At 40.8% G+C, this 20,006-nt stretch overlaps 1 protein-coding gene across 2 annotated transcripts in view; it reads left to right on the plus strand.

The window, feature by feature from the left end:
- The window catches only part of ST3GAL5 (ST3 beta-galactoside alpha-2,3-sialyltransferase 5), a 260,294-nt gene that overhangs the window by 37,506 nt on the left and 202,782 nt on the right, over positions 1-20,006 (plus strand). The window contains exon 2 of one of the 2 annotated variants that reach the window (XM_053704269.1): positions 14,427-14,557. In XM_053704269.1, the coding sequence (XP_053560244.1) occupies positions 14,514-14,557 (44 nt within the window). In that variant the 5' untranslated portion in view covers positions 14,427-14,513. Of the gene's footprint in view, positions 1-14,426; positions 14,558-20,006 lie in introns of those variants that run through there. The other variant, XM_053704270.1, reaches the window with a different exon arrangement.

The raw sequence follows: 20,006 nt of genomic DNA on the forward strand, positions 1-20,006 counted from the left end.
AAAAAAAAAAAAAAAGTTCCTTCCCCAGAGGAACGTTTTCTTCTTTCATGGTTGTCTGTAGATCAGATAAAAGAGAGGCGTTCTTACGTTGTGTAAAAGACCTCTCCTCATTGAGAGTAATTTGTCCCGTTCCGATACAGGAACAGGGGCAGGGGTTTTACTCAAATCTTTTTGTTGTTCCCAAAGAGAGGGAACGTTCCGACCTATTTTAGAGTCTAAACAAGTTTCTCAGAGTTCCATCCTTCAAGATGGAGACTATTCGGACAATGCTTCCATTGATCCAGGAGAGTCAATGTATGTCTTCCTTGGACTTAAAGAATTCATATCTTCATATTCCTATCCACAGAGATCATCACAAGTTCCTGAGGTTTGCCTTTCTGGACAAACATTTTCAGTTTGTGGCCCTTCCTTTCCGACTGGCCACGGCACCCAGGATTTTCACAAAGGTTCTAGGGTCTTTGCTGGCAGTTCTCAGGCCGCGGGGCATTGCAGTGACGCCTTATCGGGACTATATTCTGATCCAGGCGTCGTCTTATCAGCTGACAAAGTCTCATAATGACATGGTTCTAGCCTTTCTAAGGACTCATGGGTGGAAGGTGAATCTAGAGAGTTCACTAATTCCACAAACGAGGGTTCCTTTCCTGGAAACTCTAATAGACTCTATATCCATGAAAATCTCCTTGGCCATCAGTTGCTCAGTGCATGGAGGTAATTGGATTGATGGCGGCGGCAATGGACATCATTCTGTTTGCTCGTTTTCATCTCAGACCTCTACAACTGAGCATGCTCAGACAGTGGAATGGAGATTATGCAAATTTGTCTCCTCAGATAGATCAAGAGACTCTCTTCTTTGGTGATTGTCGCAGGATCATCTGTCCCAAGGGACGTGCTTCCGGAGACCCTCATGGGTGATAGTGACAACGGACGCCAGTCTATTAGGATGGGGTGCAGTCTGGAATTCCCTGAAGGCTCATGGTGTGTGGACTCGGTTGGAGTCTCTACTTCCAATCAATATTCTGGAGTTGAGAGCAATAGTCAATGCGCTTCAGACTTGGCCTCAGTTGGCTTCGGCCAAATTCCTCCGATTTCAGTCGGACAACATCACGACTGTGGCTTACATCAATCATCAGGGAGGAACAAGGAGTTCCTTAGCGATGACAGAAGTATCCAAGATAATTCGGTGGACGGAGGCTCACTCTTATCTGTCAGCAATCTACATCCCAGGAGTGGACAACTGGGAAGCAGATTTTTTGAGCAGACAGACGTTTCATCCGGGGGAATGGGAACCCCATCCGGAGGTCTTTGCCACCCTGATTCTCAGATGGGACAGACCGGAGCTGGATCTTATGGCATCTCGTCAGAATGCCAAGCTCCCGAGATACGGATCCAGGTCCAGGGATCCTCGGGACGAACTGATAGATGTCTTGGCAGTGCCGTGGTCGTTCAACCTAGCTTATGTATTTCAACCGTTTGCTCTCCTTCCCCGGGTAATTGCTCGGATCAAACAGGAGAGGGCTTAGGTGGTTCTCATCGCTCCTGCGGGGCCTCGCAGGACTTGGTATGCAGATCTGGTGGACGTGTCCTCTCTGCCACCGTGGAAGCTTCCATTGAGGCAGGACCTTCTCATTCAGGGACCCTTCCAACATCCGAATCTAGTTTCTCTGCAACTGACTGCTTGGAGATTGAACGCTTGATTTTATATAAGCGAGGGTTCTCTGTTTCGGTCATTGATACCTTGATCCATGCACGTAAGCCTGTTACTAGAAAGATTTACCATAAGAGATGGAGTTTGAATTTAGTTCTTAAAGGTCTTCAAGGGGTTCCGTTTGAACCTATGCATTCCATAGATATTAAATTATTATCTTGGAAAGTTTTAATTTTGGTTGCTATTTCTTCTGCTCGCAAAGTTTCTGAGCTTTTAGCATTACAATGTGATTCTCCTTACCTTATTTTTTGTTCCGATAAGGTGGTGTTACGTACCAAACCTGGTTTTCTTCTTAAGATTGTTTCCAACAAAAATATTCAGGAAATTATTGTTCCTTCATTATGTCCTAATCCTTCTTCTAAGAAGGAGCGTCTATTAAATAACTTGGATGTGGTCCGTGCCCTGAAGTTTTACTTGCAGGCAACTAAAGAATTCCGTCAATCATCTTCATTATTTGTTGTTTTCTCTGGAAAACATAGGGGTCAGAAAGCTACGGCTACCTCTCTTTCTTTTTGGTTGAAGAGTATCATCTGTTTTGCATATGAGACTGCTGGACAGCAGCCTCCTGAAAGAATTACGGCTCATTCTACTAGGGCTGTGGCTTACTCATGGGCATTCAAAAATGATGCTTCTGTTGAACAGATTTGCAAGGCTGCAACTTGGTTGTCTCTTCACACTTTTTCAAAATTTTACAAATTTGATACTTTTGCCTCGTTCAAGGCTGTTTTTGGGAGAAAGGTTCTTCAAACAGTGGTGCCCTCCGTTTAGGTTCCTGTCTTGTCCCTCCCTTTCATCCGTGTCCTACTATAGCTTTGGTATTGTATCCCATAAGTAAGGAGGAAATCCGTGGACTCGTCATATCTTGTAAAAGAAAAGGAAATTTTTTCTAGGACAGGTCTTTATTTTTGTTAAACTTCAGTCACCTCTGCACCTTGGCTTTTCCTTTCTCTTCCTAACTTTGGTCGAATGACTGGAGTGGGAGGGAAGGGAGGAGCTATATATACAGCTCTGCTGTGGTGCTCTTTGCCTCCTCCTGCTGACCAGGAGGCGATATCCCATAAGTAAAGATGAAATCCGTGTACTCGTCATATCGTTAAAGAAATAAATTTATCAGGTAAGCATAAATTTACTTTTTTAAAAAAATACTATTAAAAACACGGGCACTTTCATTCATCAAAGTTTACAAAGCAGCCGTTTTGTTAAAAAAATTACCTTTTTTTTTTTCTTCTTTTCACTGCTACAGCAGCTTTCCCCACATAGAGATCCTCTATTCACACGTCAGCAATGACTAATCTTGCTTCCTCCAATCACAGCTTTCCCCCCAGGGTAGTCATTGCCTGAGGCCATGCTGTGATCGGAGGAAACCAGATTAGTCACTGCTGATGTGTGAATAGAGGATCTCTATGTAGGGGAAGCTGCTGTAGCAGTGAAAAGTAAAAAAAAGGTAATTATTTTAACAAAACGGCTGCTTTGTAAACTTTGAATGAAAGTGCCCCTGTTTTTAATAGTATTTTTAAAAAACGGGCTTTCATTCACCAAAGTTCACTTTAAGCAACTTTCTAATTTACTCCTATTATCAATTTTTCTTTGTTCTCTTGCTATCTTTATTCGAAAAAGGCATCTAAGTTTTTTGGTTCAGGACTCTGGACAGCACTTTTTTATTGGTGAATGAATTTATCCACCAATCAGCAAGAACAACCCAGGTTGTTCACCAAAAATGGGCCGGCATCTAAACTTACATTCTTGCATTTCAAATAAAGATACCAAGAGAATGAAGCAAATTTGACAATAGGAGTAAAATAGAAAGTTGCTTAAAATTTCATGCTGATCTGAATCATGAAAGAAACATTTTGGGTTCAGTATCCCTTTAAGAGGCCCCTTGCATTAGTGGAGAGTTAACAAAGATAAATATCCCACCTTGGTGATATTGGCAAAACCCTACTTATGCATCTCAGGCACCTCAACACTATCTGAGCGCCTCTTCTCTGCTGCAGGCAAAATAGCTTGCAAAAAGAGAGCCAGCCTCAGCCAGGAGCGTGTGGTCATGTTGTCATTTTTGCATTTTGAATGCAAAGTTTCTGAGAGTGAATAACAGAATGTTATACATAGTTATAGTCTACCTCTTTGTAGTTCTACCTCTTTTGAAACAGTTCCGTGTTTTTTTTTTTTTTGTTTTTTTTTTTGTGTTTCGCTTGATTGTCCAATTTTTTTTTTTACATTTTTTTTAACCGGTAGCAGAACACATTTTTTTTTTTTATTAAAGACATAAAGAGGCAATAAGGTTACATACATATTATCTCAATGTCACAATAATGTATAGAGATGCAAAATTATACATATTCTAAATCTGCAGGCATACTTATGAAACAAGTCAAATGTCAACAATAATTGTACTATGTAATTTATAATATGGAAATAAAGAGTGATACTCATTCATGTGTTCCTTATTTTTTTATAAAGCAGCGAAACAAGTTTTATTATGTATAAGTGATATGATAAAATTTGAATTATTGGATCTAAAACCTTAGACTTAACTTATAAGTAGTGCTGATCAGTCTCGTTGAACTAGGTAGGGAAGATAAAGTCAGCATTATATTAAAATTTAAGAGCTGCGAATAATAGCATGTGTCTACCTTATTTTTTATAAAGCAGCGAAACAAGTTCTGTTATGTGCAAGTGGTATAGTGAAAATTAAATTATTGGGTTCAAGACCCTAAAACCCAACTTATAAGTGATGCTGATCAGCCTTGCTGAGCTAGGTAAGGATGATAAAGTCAACACTATGGTAAAATTTAAGAGCTACACATAAAAGGGTAGTTAGGGTTGCGGTATGGGCAAGATAAACCGCTTAAGCAGTCCTCCTAATCTAGGAGGCTCATTATATGGCGTGGTGGGGAGGTGAACGTTTAAGTATGGTAGGTAACGACATATTATATCCATGTATGAAGTCTTGTGAGTGTATGAGTTACTAGGAGAAAGGTAGAAATAAGTTGACTGCACACTGGGCTGATGGTACATTTAGGATGTTGCGAGGAAGTAGACCCTAAATAAAAGTAATATTAATGCAGGACCAGCCTGCATCAGAAGCATATCAGGGACTTTGAGATAAAGCTATGTATCACAGTATAGCTATGGCCACAGCATTAGGTTATACATTTTGCATGCTGTATCACACACTAAAAACACAGAATAACAACAAAACTTAACCCTAAAAACAGACAATATATTAAAAGGAAACAGATGCAGTTGTTAATGAAAGCACAACTAAGTGCATCCCCTACAGTTCCGCCAGCTACGCGTTTGTGTATAGCAGTAGAGATAGGCTTAATTATTTTGGGGATTATAGAGCTTGTCAGTATACTATGCAGCCACATTTATATCATAAGTGTCACTTGAGGGTCTAGGGTAATTTAATATAGAGTCCCCACATATAAAGATTAAAGTTAACTTACTATATGATCTTGAGTGACTACTCTGGCGGCAAGCAGTCTGTTGTAATGTGTAGGAGAATGATGGCGTATCGCTATATAATAAGAAAAGAAAAAGCCATTCGAGGTGACGGTGACAGACAAGCGCATATAAAAATTGGCAGGTAATTAGTTTAGTCAAGGGAAGTAGTGCAACACAAATTCTATGTTGGGCTGTGTAATTTTAGCTGCAGAGAATGCCCTTAAAAAGGTCCCTTCTTTAACTGATATCATTCCTAGTAGACCTATACCTTGGTAAGCATATTTTGCTATTTAACATGTCTCAATAAAATACTTATAAACTAAGCCATAGATAGCACAGGGTCCATATTTTGCTAACTAATATATCTCTCAATAGAATACTTATGAACTCAACCAAGAAGTAACACAAGGTCCATATAACCTTGCAGAAAGGTAAATGTACCCCGGCTTGTTTTAAACTATGCCAGATCTAATCCATTCCTGTATGGGCTCTGGTAGCAACCGTAGTTCTTTGGCATTATGCAGTGGAAGATAGTGTGGTTGTCTTACTGTCCTTTGGACAGGCTTATTGTTAGGGTGTGGGACACCTTCCAGTAGAAACTGTCCAAACTTTATGGGTCTGCTAAAGTGAAGTGGCAACGCACCACAAACAGGGGAAATCAAAGGCAAAAGAGGTAAAACACTGTCCATTTCTACTGGGTCTGATCCAGTTCGTGTGGATGCTCGAATGTATAGTTCTCCATGCTAACATCTAGGCGTTGTGGTGTGGCTGAGGGAGAGGCGTGCACTTGTCGGGTTAAATAGCCATCTATCCCTGGCGGCCCGGATGGATAATGGTAGTCAGGGTTCGGTGTAGGGGAACGGTCTGAATTCAACTCATAGGTAATTGTAGAAGGTGTCGGGAGTAAATGTAGTACAGACCTGTGATCGCCTATAAGCAGAAGGAATTGATGCGTAGTTAGCTTTAGAATAGCTGATTCCCAAGATGCGGTTGCTTCCATGTTGCCTGGCTACAATATGTTGTCTCTCTAGCGATCCTGCACTGAAATATCCTTGTGTCGGCTGAGAAGGCAGCGTAGTTTTCTGCCATCCACCGTCCCCACACTCAAGCCCCTTTCAGGATAGGTTATTGTGGTGGGTTAAGTCCCACACAGCTGCTGTTAAGCAGTTTCAAGGCGTCTGGGCTAGTTTTATAGCCCCTGATAGTAATGAAGGAGTGAGAGTCAGTTTAACCAAGATGGCTGCCGGTTTCACCCAGTCACCGCTCAGTCTCCACAGGCCTCAAGCTCCTCAAAAACGCGCAGCTCTCCGCCGCTTCCAGGGCCAGATGTCCAGATTAAGGTTAACAGGCAAATTTAGGAGACTTAGGCTGTCTTTTATGGGAGGTGATCGGTGTTGGATAAAGATTTGGTTGGATCTCACAGAATGTGGGACCGCTCACCTACCCAGCTGGCTCCGCCCCCACGTGGAATTTATTTTAAATATATATATTTTTTTTTTTTTAAGAGTTTACATCACTTTAATCTAATTTTTCTCTTCCGCTACATCATGTGGCAGCCATTAGCGAATCACAAATGCATGTACTGTACGTATAGTCTATGAATTCTTGCAGATGCTCAGTAGGAGCTGGTGAATCAAAACATGTAAATATAAACAGACTCTGCATATTTTGTTGATGGAAGTAATTTGGAAAGTTGTTTACAATAGCTACTCTATCTTAATCATGAAAGTTACATTTTGACTGAGTGTCCCTTTAATCAGTACACTGAAGTGTCAAGACAGCATAAATGAAGTCACTGAGGCATTGAAATCAAATATATATATATATATATATATATATATATATATATATATATATATATATATATATTTTTTTTTATTTTTTTTATTTTTTAGTATTGCTCTTTTTATATACAACACTGTAATAATATGCTTATTTCATGAAGAGTTTCAAAACTAATAAAAACGATTTCCATTTCATGTGAGTGAAATGAACTTCTGATGAAGAAACCATACTGACTCACAGGCACACAACAGGCAAAGGATTATACTAAGAGGATGTTTTGAAGAAGAAACATTTCTCCAACATAGGTGTGTCCGGTCCACGGCGTCATCCTTACTTGTGGGATATTCTCTTCCCCAACAGGAAATGGCAAAGAGCCCAGCAAAGCTGGTCACATGATCCCTCCTAGGCTCCGCCTACCCCAGTCATTCTCTTTGCCGTTGTACAGGCAACATCTCCACGGAGATGGCTTAGAGTTTTTTAGTGTTTAACTGTAGTTTTTATTATTCAATCAAGAGTTTGTTATTTTGAAATAGTGCTGGTATGTACTATTTACTCAGAAACAGAAAAGAGATGAAGATTTCTGTTTGTATGAGGAAAATGATTTTAGCAACCGTCACTAAAATCCATGGCTGTTCCACACAGGACTATTGAGAGCAATTAACTTCAGTTGGGGGAACAGTGAGCAGTCTCTTGCTGCTTGAGGTATGACACATTCTAACAAGACGATGTAATGCTGGAAGCTGTCATTTTCCCTCTGGGATCCGGTAAGCCATGTTTATTACGATTGTAAATAAGGGCTTCAAAAAGGGCTTATTAAGACTGTAGACTTTTTTTGGGCTAAATCGATTGATTATTAACACATATTTAGCCTTGAGGAATCATTTTATCTGGGTATTTTGATATAATAATATCGGCAGGCACTGTTTTAGACACCTTATTCTTTAGGGGCTTTCCCAAAGCATAGGCAGAGCCTCATTTTCGCGCCGGTGTTGCGCACTTGTTTTTGAGAGGCATGGCATGCAGTCGCATGTGAGAGGAGCTCTGATACTTAGAAAAGACTTTCTGAAGACGTCATTTGGTATCGTATTCCCCTTGGGGCTTGGTTGGGTCTCAGCAAAGCAGATACCAGGGACTGTAAAGGGGTTAAAGTTCAAAACGGCTCCGGTTCCGTTATTTTAAGGGTTAAAGCTTCCAAATTTGGTGTGCAATACTTTTAAGGCTTTAAGACACTGTGGTGAAAATTTGGTGAATTTTGAACAATTACTTCATGTTTTTTCGCATTTGCAGTAATAAAGTGTGTTCAGTTTAAAATTTAAAGTGACAGTAACGGTTTTATTTTAAAACGTTTTTTGTACTTGTTATCAAGTTTATGCCTGTTTAACATGTCTGAACTACCAGATAGACTGTGTTCTGAATGTGGGGAAGCCAGAATTCCTATTCATTTAAATAAATGTGATTTATGTTACAATGACAATGATGCCCAAGATGATTCCTCAAGTGAGGGGAGTAAGCATGGTACTGCATCATTCCCTCCTTCGTCTACACGAGTCTTGCCCACTCAGGAGGCCCCTAGTACATCTAGCGCGCCAATACTCCTTACTATGCAACAATTAACGGCTGTAATGGATAGTTCTGTCAAAAACATTTTAGCCAAAATGAACACTTATCAGCGTAAGCGCGACTGCTCTGTTTTAGATACATGACAACGCTGATATTAATATTTCTGAAGGGCCCCTAACTCAGTCTGAGGGGGCCAGGGAGGTTTTGTCTGGGGGAGAAATTACTGATTCAGGGAACATTTCTCAACAAGCTGAACCTGATGTGATTGCATTTAAATTTAAGTTGGAACATCTCCGCATTCTGCTTAAGGAGGTATTATCCACTCTGGATGATTGTGACAAGTTGGTCATCCCAGAGAAACTATGTAAAATGGACAAGTTCCTAGAGGTGCCGGGGCTCCCAGAAGCTTTTCCTATACCCAAGCGGGTGGCGGACATTGTTAATAAAGAATGGGAAAGGCCCGGTATTCCTTTCGTCCCTCCCCCCATATTTAAAAAATTGTTTCCTATGGTCGACCCCAGAAAGGACTTATGGCAGACAGTCCCCAAGGTCGAGGGAGCGGTTTCCACTTTAAACAAACGCACCACTATACCCATAGAGGATAGTTGTGCTTTCAAAGATCCTATGGATAAAAAATTAGAAGGTTTGCTTAAAAAGATGTTTGTTCAGCAGGGTTACCTTCTACAACCAATTTCATGCATTGTCCCTGTCGCTACAGCCGCATGTTTCTGGTTCGATGAGCTGATAAAGGCGGTCGACAGTGATTCCCCTCCTTATGAGGAGATTATGGACAGAATCAATGCTCTCAAATTGGCTAATTCTTTCACCCTAGACGCCACTTTGCAATTGGCTAGGTTAGCGGCTAAGAATTCTGGGTTTGCTATTGTGGCGCGCAGAGCGCTTTGGTTGAAATCTTGGTCGGCTGATGCGTCTTCCAAGAACAAGCTACTTAACATTCCTTTCAAGGGGAAAACGCTGTTTGGCCCTGACTTGAAAGAGATTATCTCGGATATCACTGGGGGTAAGGGCCACGCCCTTCCTCAGGATCGGCCTTTCAAGGCAAAAAATAAACCTAATTTTCGTCCCTTTCGTAGAAACGGACCAGCCCAAAGTGCTACGTCCTCTAAGCAAGAGGGTAATACTTCTCAAGCCAAGCCAGCTTGGAGACCAATGCAAGGCTGGAACAAGGGAAAGCAGGCCAAGAAACCTGCCACTGCTACCAAGACAGCATGAAATGTTGGCCCCCGATCCGGGACCGGATCTGGTGGGGGGCAGACTCTCTCTCTTCGCTCAGGCTTGGGCAAGAGATGTTCTGGATCCTTGGGCGCTAGAAATAGTCTCCCAAGGTTATCTTCTGGAATTCAAGGGACTTCCCCCAAGGGGGAGGTTCCACAGGTCTCAGTTGTCTTCAGACCACATAAAAAGACAGGCATTCTTACATTGTGTAGAAGACCTGTTAAAAATGGGAGTGATTCATCCTGTTCCATTAAGAGAACAAGGGATGGGGTTCTACTCCAATCTGTTTATAGTTCCCAAAAAAGAGGGAACGTTCAGACCAATCTTAGATCTCAAGATCTTAAACAAGTTTCTCAAGGTTCCATCGTTCAAGATGGAAACCATTCGAACTATTCTTCCTTCCATCCAGGAAGGTCAATTCATGACCACGGTGGATTTAAAGGATGCGTATCTACATATTCCTATCCACAAGGAACATCATCGGTTCCTGAGGTTCGCATTCCTGGACAAACATTACCAGTTCGTGGCGCTTCCTTTCGGATTAGCCACTGCTCCAAGGATTTTCACAAAGGTACTAGGGTCCCTTCTAGCTGTGCTAAGACCAAGGGGCATTGCTGTAGTACCTTACTTGGACGACATTCTGATTCAAGCGTCGTCCCTTCCTCAAGCAAAGGCTCACACGGACATTGTCCTGGCCTTTCTCAGATCTCACGGATGGAAAGTGAACGTGGAAAAGAGTTCTCTATCTCCGTCAACAAGGGTTCCCTTCTTGGGAACAATAATAGACTCCTTAGAAATGAGGATTTTTCTGACAGAGGCCAGAAAAACAAAACTTCTAGACTCTTGTCGGATACTTCATTCCGTTCCTCTTCCTTCCATAGCTCAGTGCATGGAAGTGATCGGGTTGATGGTAGCGGCAATGGACATTGTTCCTTTTGCACGCATTCATCTAAGACCATTACAACTGTGCATGCTCAGTCAGTGGAATGGGGACTATACAGACTTGTCTCCGAAGATACAAGTAAATCAGAGGACCAGAGACTCACTCCGTTGGTGGCTGTCCCTGGACAACCTGTCACGAGGGATGACATTCCGCAGACCAGAGTGGGTCATTGTCACGACCGACGCCAGTCTGATGGGCTGGGGCGCGGTCTGGGGATCCCTGAAAGCTCAGGGTCTTTGGTCTCGGGAAGAATCTCTTCTACCGATAAATATTCTGGAACTGAGAGCGATATTCAATGCTCTCAAGGCTTGGCCTCAGCTAGCGAGGGCCAAGTTCATACGGTTTCAATCAGACAACATGACAACTGTTGCGTACATCAACCATCAGGGGGGAACAAGGAGTTCCCTGGCGATGGAAGAAGTGACCAAAATCATTCTATGGGCGGAGTCTCACTCCTGCCACCTGTCTGCTATCCACATCCCAGGAGTGGAAAATTGGGAAGCGGATTTTCTGAGTCGTCAGACATTGCATCCGGGGGAGTGGGAACTCCATCCGGAAATCTTTGCCCAAGTCACTCAGCTGTGGGGCATTCCAGACATGGATCTGATGGCCTCTCGTCAGAACTTCAAAGTTCCCTGCTACGGGTCCAGATCCAGGGATCCCAAGGCGGCTCTAGTGGATGCACTAGTAGCACCTTGGACCTTCAAACTAGCTTATGTGTTCCCGCCGTTTCCTCTCATCCCCAGGCTGGTAGCCAGGATCAATCAGGAGAGGGCGTCGGTGATCTTGATAGCTCCTGCGTGGCCACGCAGGACTTGGTACGCAGATCTGGTGAATATGTCATCGGCTCCTCCTTGGAAGCTACTTTTGAGACGAGACCTTCTTGTTCAGGGTCCGTTCGAACATCCGAATCTGGTTTCACTCCAGCTGACTGCTTGGAGATTGAACGCTTGATCTTATCGAAGCGAGGATTCTCAGATTCTGTTATCGATACTCTTGTTCAGGCCAGAAAGCCTGTAACTAGAAAGATTTACCACAAAATTTGGAAAAAATATATCTGTTGGTGTGAATCTAAAGGATTCCCTTGGGACAAGGTTAAGATTCCTAGGATTCTATCCTTCCTTCAAGAAGGATTGGAAAAAAGGATTATCTGCAAGTTCCCTGAAGGGACAGATTTCTGCCTTGTCTGTGTTACTTCACAAAAGGCTGGCCGCTGTGCCAGATGTTCAAGCCTTTGTTCAGGCTCTGGTTAGAATTAAGCCTGTTTACAAACCTTTGACTCCTCCTTGGAGTCTCAATTTAGTTCTTTCAGTTCTTCAGGGGGTTCCGTTTGAACCCTTGCATTCCGTTGATATTAAGTTATTATCTTGGAAAGTTTTGTTTTTAGTTGCAATTTCTTCTGCTAGAAGAGTTTCAGAATTATCTGCTCTGCAGTGTTCTCCTCCTTATCTGGTGTTCCATGCAGATAAGGTGGTTTTACGTACTAAACCTGGTTTTCTTCCAAAAGTTGTTTCTAACAAAAACATTAACCAGGAGATTATCGTACCTTCTCTGTGTCCGAAACCAGTTTCAAAGAAGGAACGTTTGTTGCACAATTTGGATGTTGTTCGCGCTCTAAAATTCTATTTAGATGCTACAAAGGATTTCAGGCAAACATCTTCCTTGTTTGTTGTTTATTCCGGTAAAAGGAGAGGTCAAAAAGCAACTTCTACCTCTCTCTCTTTTTGAATTAAAAGCATCATCAGATTGGCTTACGAGACTGCCGGACGGCAGCCTCCCGAAAGAATCACAGCTCATTCCACTAGGGCTGTGGCTTCCACATGGGCCTTCAAGAACGAGGCTTCTGTTGATCAGATATGTAGGGCAGCGACTTGGTCTTCACTGCACACTTTTACCAAATTTTACAAGTTTGATACTTTTGCTTCTTCTGAGGCTATTTTTGGGAGAAAGGTTTTGCAAGCCGTGGTGCCTTCCATTTAGGTGACCTGATTTGCTCCCTCCCTTCATCCGTGTCCTAAAGCTTTGGTATTGGTTCCCACAAGTAAGGATGACGCCGTGGACCGGACACACCTATGTTGGAGAAAACAGAATTTATGTTTACCTGATAAATTACTTTCTCCAACGGTGTGTCCGGTCCACGGCCCGCCCTGGTTTTTTTAATCAGGTCTGATAATTTATTTTCTTTAACTACAGTCACCACGGTACCATATGGTTTCTCCTATGCAAATATTCCTCCTTAACGTCGGTCGAATGACTGGGGTAGGCGGAGCCTAGGAGGGATCATGTGACCAGCTTTGCTGGGCTCTTTGCCATTTCCTGTTGGGGAAGAGAATATCCCACAAGTAAGGATGACGCCGTGGACCGGACACACCGTTGGAGAAAGTAATTTATCAGGTAAACATAAATTCTGTTTTCCTACTTAAAGGGATAAATAACACCAAAAATGTTATTGTTTAAAAAGATAGATAATCCCTTAATTTACCATTTGCCAGTTTTGCAGAAGCAACACTGTTATAGAAATGCACTTTTTACCTCTGTAATTACCTTGTATCTAAGCCTCTGCTGGCTGCCTCCTTAGCTCAGATCTTTTGACTTGCATTTGAGTCAATTAGTGCTGACTCTTAAATAACTTCACATGCATGCGCACAATGTTATTTATATGAAATACATGAACTAATGCCCTCTAACTGTGAAAAACTGTCAAATGCAGAGACGGCCTACAAGGTCTTAGAAATTAGCATATGAGCCTACCTAGGTTTAGCTTTCAACTTAGTATAACAAGAGAACAAAGCAAATTTGATGATAAAAGTAAATTAGGAAGTTGTTTAAAATTATATGCTCTATCTGAATCATGAAAGTTTAATTTGGACTTTACTATCCCTTTAATAATGTATAATTCTTCCTGTTATCTAGCAGCATTGTTTATCGACGAATAATATAAAAAAATGTATTTTTTACTTTATTCTTAAATAATTGCATGTTTGTACTTTTAGGAGAATCCCCCCCCCCCCATTGCTTGTTTTTTTTTATTAGGGTATAATGTCATTCTGTTGATGTCATAATTTGCAGGATCTATCTCATTTTCCAATTGCGTTCAGACCTATCTAATTTAATTCATTCTCTTGATATCCTTTGTTGAAGAGAGAGCCTGGTGGGAGCTAGCTGGTGGTTGGTGACTGCTCATATATCTCTTGTCATTGACTCACCTGATGTATTCAGTTGGCTCCCAGTAGGCAATTGTTACTCCTTCAACAAAGTCTATCAATAGAATGAAGGGAATTTAATAATAGAAGTAAATTGGAAAGCAGGAAAACTAAAGACAAGACAGGTACAAGCAGAAGGAATAGTTTCCTAGAGAGCTTACAGTCTAAACCAGAGATCCTTAAACTTGGCTCTCCAGAGGTTTTGGAACTCCATTTCCCATGATGCTCAGCCAGCTGATATGCTGGCTGAACATCATGGGAAATATAGTTCCAAAACCTCTGAATGGCCAAGTTTGAGAATGTCTGGTCTAAACAGTACATTTTTATTTATTTTTCTAGTTCACATATTATTGCACAGAGCAGCTGAGGGTTAAACCACACAGATAATGTGAATCTCTTATTAGCCAGCAAGGACAGATGTTTACATAATTAAATGCAATAAAATCTAAAAGAAATGGAGCCCGAATGATTAAAGTGTCAACATTTCTCTCCCCGTGGTGATATAATTGATGTGCATTCTTGTTCTTCTGTCTTTTGTTTATAGGAATATCCTCGTGCTGAAGGCGCTGCATTTTTTACAGCAGCTCAGAGCATAACTGCTTTCTTGTGATGTTAACCGCTGCAGAAAAAGATGAAAAAACCTTCACTCAATCAATGCTTTAAAGCTGTATTCAAGTGAGTTGTTTTTCTATTTACACATAACATGAGTTTATGCTATGATATATTTGAGGTAAAGTTAAAGGGCCATTGTAGTTAAAAAGACATACGCTAATTTGTTAGAGCATGTCATTTTAAGACTATCGACTGATCCAATCAGCAAGTTGCAGATCTGAGTTGTGTGACTAGTGCAGCTGATTGAATCAGCAGTGTTTTTCGCTCAAGACCAGCAGTGCTCTGTGGGTCCCAAGTGGTATTTCTACTGTGTCTAGGGTTGATAGTCTTAAAGGGACAGTCTAGGCCAAAATAAACTTTCATGATTCAGATAGGGCATGTAATTTTAAACAATTTTCCAATTTACTTTTATCACCAATTTTGCTTTGTTCTCTTGGTATTCTTAGTTGAAAGCTTAAAGGGCCATTATACACTCAAAAAAATATAGGCTATTTAAATTAAGCACGATAAGAATATAAAGTTTGTAATTGACAAGTATTAGCAATTTTGCTGCTAACTCTCCTAAAAATGATTATAAAGTTTGTAATCCTCTCAGTGAATGAGAATACGAACGTAATCTCCACTAGCTTTAGAGCAAGGCTTTTTCTACACTCCCTGTCTAGTGTACTTTACAGCCAGCCCCCATGCTGGGGCTGTCTGTGTAATAGATAAGGCTGTCACAAATCCCCTCACCTCTCTAAGCCGTTTCTTCCTGACTATTTACACTGGCTGGGCACGATCTCACTCCCCCCTGACTCTCTCCTCCCGGTAAGCATTCAGTAGACACAAGAGGAATATTCCACTTGCAGCTCTGTGAAACATGATCCTGAGATGTTTCACAGAGCTGTGTGTGAGAATATTCAGAGTGCCGTAGTGATGACAAAGAGGGAGTCAGATATATACACAGTTGCACTGTTTTTTATATGGGCAGATGTATTTTACATGTATATCAGCTGAGCCTGAGAGATGTAGAGCATTTCATTGTACCTGTAACAAACTGCACGAGTTAAATCACAGGGATTCCACCCCAGCAGTGTCTCAGTTTTATCTGCACCTCGGCAACATCCAGAGCTCCGCCCCCAGCTACTCCCACTCTCCTGCCTCCTCATAAATATTATAAATCAGCGCCGGAAGAGGCAAAGTGCCGCAGATTGCAGCCATTTTCAGGAGTCTTGTATTGTTTTGAAAGATAGATAATCTCTTTATTACCTATTCCCCAGCTTTGCATAACCAAAACAGTTATATTAATACCAGTTGATAAGCCTGCCCAGAGGGCAGTCTATGTATTAAAAATGAAACCCCCCAAGCTACAAAAAATAAAAATATAGTAAAAAATTAACCAAGCTGTCATGAATACCTTATGATTTAGATGCTAAGGGGTTAATTCTCTTTAGCCTGTGAGCTAAAAAAAACCATTTAGTTTTCAAGAAGAAATGTGTTCTGTGTTTATGTTTGTGTTCCCTTTGAGGTGCCAGGACCCTCATAAATACTTTGTAGTATACACAGAAGAGACCTTTATGGCTCACACTGTTAGCAGAGGTCATGATAGAACAGAGCCTAAATCCAGGAACTACACTGGGATCAGTGATAGGACAGCCAGCTCTGTACATAGTTGCTTTTATCAGAAATAATGTTTTATGAACATAAAGAATGCAAAAATATATGGTGTTGGGTATCAAAATACTCCTCACAATATCCCTAAGAGATTGCCTCTTTGCATATATGCAATCGATTTACCTAGCAGAAATTATGTGTTATATAATTTCAGACAAAGACTTAGCTTTTATTGACTGTCGTAAAAGATAGGGGGCTTCCCAGCCCCTGAAAAGAGGGAGGGTAAAGTAACCTGATCTCCTGAAAATTGTATAAAGTTTTGTGTTTTAACATGTAAAGTTGTTCCTCTTACATGGGAGGCTGTATACCAACAGAGTGAGAGACCATCTTTTCCTGCCAATCTCCCTGGCACAGATACCAAGACTAGTGAAGTATAAGGGTTCTGCTTTTTTATTTTTTTATTTTAAAAACAGTTTGCTTGTGTAATTCTATTTGTTAATATCTTTTTATTAATAATGCATTGTGCTAATTTTTGCATAATAAATAATTCAGTTATTTAAGTTTTTGCCTTTGTCTAATATTTTAACTATGTTACTGAAAGAGACTGGTAGTAGTAAGACTGTATATTTTAGGTTATTTTCTGCTAAATTGTATTCTGAGAGTTAATATGTAAGTCTGGGTTTTTCCTTAGGATATTCCCTTTAATAAATCCTAAGCTGTGGCAGCTTGGAGCTATGTGGTTTTAGTTTAGTGTGGGTGGCATTAAAGGGGAGTTTTGGCCATTTCTTTTACGTCTAGCACAGACTAGAGAGTGTTGTTAACCCTTGCACCCACTGAACTAAGTCGCAGGCTTGCCTGGAGTGGCTATACTGCGACAGAGTAGTAACAGTAGAAGGGGTCTAACACTTTCTGTGCCAAACAAGTGACTGGCGGAGGGTTGGTTAACCTTGGTCGTCACAAAAGCTATCCAAAATAATAAAATTAAACCTAAACTAATACCCTTATAAAAATAAAAAATCCCCCCCAAAAATAAAAACACCCCCTAATCTAAGAATAAACTACCAATAGCCCTTAAAAGGGCTGTTTGTAGGGCATTGCCCTAAAGAAATCAGCTCTCTTACATTAAAAATAAGCAAAGTCCCCCCTAACAGTAAACCCCCCACCCACCAAACCCCCCAAAATAAAAAAACTAATCAACCTAAGCTACCCATTGCCCCTAAAGGGGTATTCGTATGGGCATTGCCCTTAAAAGCGCATTCAGCTCTTTTGGAAATTGCCCAATAAACCTTAATCTAAAAAAAAACAAAAAAAAAACTAACACTAAAGCCCCAAATAGGTACTCACAGTTTCAGAAGTCTGTGGGGAGAAGATCTTCATCCACAGCGAAGGTGGTGCGGAGCGGAGGTCCGTAGCGGTCTACCCAGATGTGGCGATCCTCTGCGGTGGTCATCTGTGGCGGCGTTGGCGGTCCGCGGCGGTGGTCCTCGGCGACATGGCGGCTCTTCTTCATCCGATGTCCGTAATATACTGAATATTGAATGCAAGGTACCGCAATCAATTTTGGGGTACCTTGCATTCCTATTGGCTGAATTTTTCAAAACCGCCAATAGGATTAAAGCTACTGAAATCCTATTGGCTGTTCAAATCAGCCAATAAGATTTCAGTAGCTCTCATCCTATTGACTGATTTCGAAATAGGATGATTTGAACAGCCAATAGGATTTCAGTAGCTCTAATCCTATTGGCTGTTTTAAAAAATTCAGCCAATAGGAATGCAAGGTACCCCAAATTGATTGTGGTACCTTGCATTCAATATTCAGCATACGATGGACATCGGATAAAGAGGAGCCTCCATGCTGCCGAGGCCGCCACAGATGACCACCGCCGAGGATCGCCACATCTAGGAAGAACGCTCCGGACCTCTGCTCTGCGCTGCCTTTGCTGTGGATGAAGATGATGTACCCGCCTGGAAGAAGACCTTCACCGGACTTCTGAAACTGTGAGTACCTATATGGGGCTTTAGTGTTAGTTTTTTTTGGGGGGGGGGGTTGTTTTTTTAGATTAGGGTTTATGGGGCAAATTTGCAAAAGAGCTGAATGCCATTTAAAGGGCAATGCCCATACAAATGCCCGTTTAGGGGCAATGGGTAGTTTAGGTTTATTAGTGTTAGTTTTTTATTTTGGGGGGTTTGGTGGGTGGGGATTTTACTGTTAGGGGGGACTGTTTATTTTTAATGTAAAAGGGCTGATTTCTTTAGGGCAATGCCCCACAAAAAGCCATTTTAAGGGCTATTGGTAGTTTATTCTTAGATTAGGAGGTGTTTTTATTTTGGGGGGCTTTTTTATTTTCATAGGGATTAGGTTTAATTTTTTATTTTGGATAGTGTTTATTATTATTGTAATTTTAGATTAATGTAATGTAATTTTTTAAATTTTAATTGTAATGTATTTTTAATTTTTTTTTATTAAGGGGTTAATTTAGGGGGTGTTAGGTTAGGGGGCTTAGTCATTAAATTAGTTTTTTGCGTTGTGGGGGTTGGCGGTTCAGGAGTTAATAGTTTAATTAGGTTTAATTCGTTGTGGGGGGTTTGCGGATTAGGGGTTAATAGATGTATTAGGTAATTTACTGTGTTGTGGTGTGGGCGGTTAGTTTATTTTTTTTCTTAATAGTTCTTACGGGCGATTTGTTTTTTGTTTTGTTTTTTAAATACTTATTGCGGGCAGTTTTTTTTTTTTATTACTTATTGCGGGCTGTTATTAATTTATGGGGTTTTTTAATACTTATTGCGGGCGTTTTTTTGTTTGTTTGTTTTTAATGCTCTGTTTGCATTCGCTGCATCCAGGTGGTGGATTCTTTCACCACCCTGCCATTTTCGGAATCCACCGGAATGTAGCTTCGCTGCATCCAGGTGAATTCTTTTGGCTGCACGCGCAGCCAACATTCTGTTGGCTGCCTTGCACTGCCAACATTCCTTTGAGGTTGCGTGCGCAACTGGCAACACCGGACGCGTATAGATACTTTTTACCTCTGATTGCCTTGTATCTAAGCATCTCCTGACAGCCCCCTGATCACATGACATTTTAGTTTTTATCTATTGACTTGCATTTTAGCCAATTAGTGATCACAATGTTATCTGTATGGCTCACATGAACTAGCACTCTTCTGCATGTGATAAGAGGCTGTCTTTAATGGCTTATGAATTATCATATGAGCCTACCTAGGTTTATATTTCAACAAAGAGTACCAAGAGAACAAAGCACATTTGATGACTAAATTGGAAAGTTGTTTAAATTTACATATCTGAATCATGAAAGTTTATTTTGGACTAGACTGACCCTTTAATATAAAAGCAACACTTGGTGCTGTGGACTTTGATCTTTTATAATAACAAATCCTGAATATTTCCCCTTTAAACTAAATGCCCAGAAAATTCTGACAAGCTGTGTAAACCATTTGTATGAATCAGTTTGTACATTTAACAAGTTACAAATGACCACATGGTACAAATGATCACATGGTACAAATGATCACATGGGTTGGGTACAAAGATATGTTTAAGAAAACACTGTGTTCTATCACAATTTTTCAGAAACGTTTATCTAATGATTTTTTTTTTTCTACAGAATTAACCTTTAAACTTTATGGAGTTTTTTTATTTGGTAGATAAATAATTTAATAAGCTTTTCTAAAGGATTGTGATAGACAGTTTGCTCCTAACTAGATATTGATATTACCATCAGGTTGTGAACACCTCGTAATTCCAACATTTTCTGCAGACTTCCAAAATAGTAACGTATTAGCATTAGTCTGAAAGTTATTAGAATAGATTAACACCATTTTTGCTGGTTTATTTGTAATGTTGAAACTCCAACTTTTATATTTTTATTTGGAGGAGCCAATCCAGAAAACATCTGGAGAAG

This window comes from Bombina bombina, chromosome 2, assembly GCF_027579735.1.
Source record: "Bombina bombina isolate aBomBom1 chromosome 2, aBomBom1.pri, whole genome shotgun sequence".
Lineage (NCBI taxonomy): Eukaryota > Metazoa > Chordata > Amphibia > Anura > Bombinatoridae > Bombina > Bombina bombina.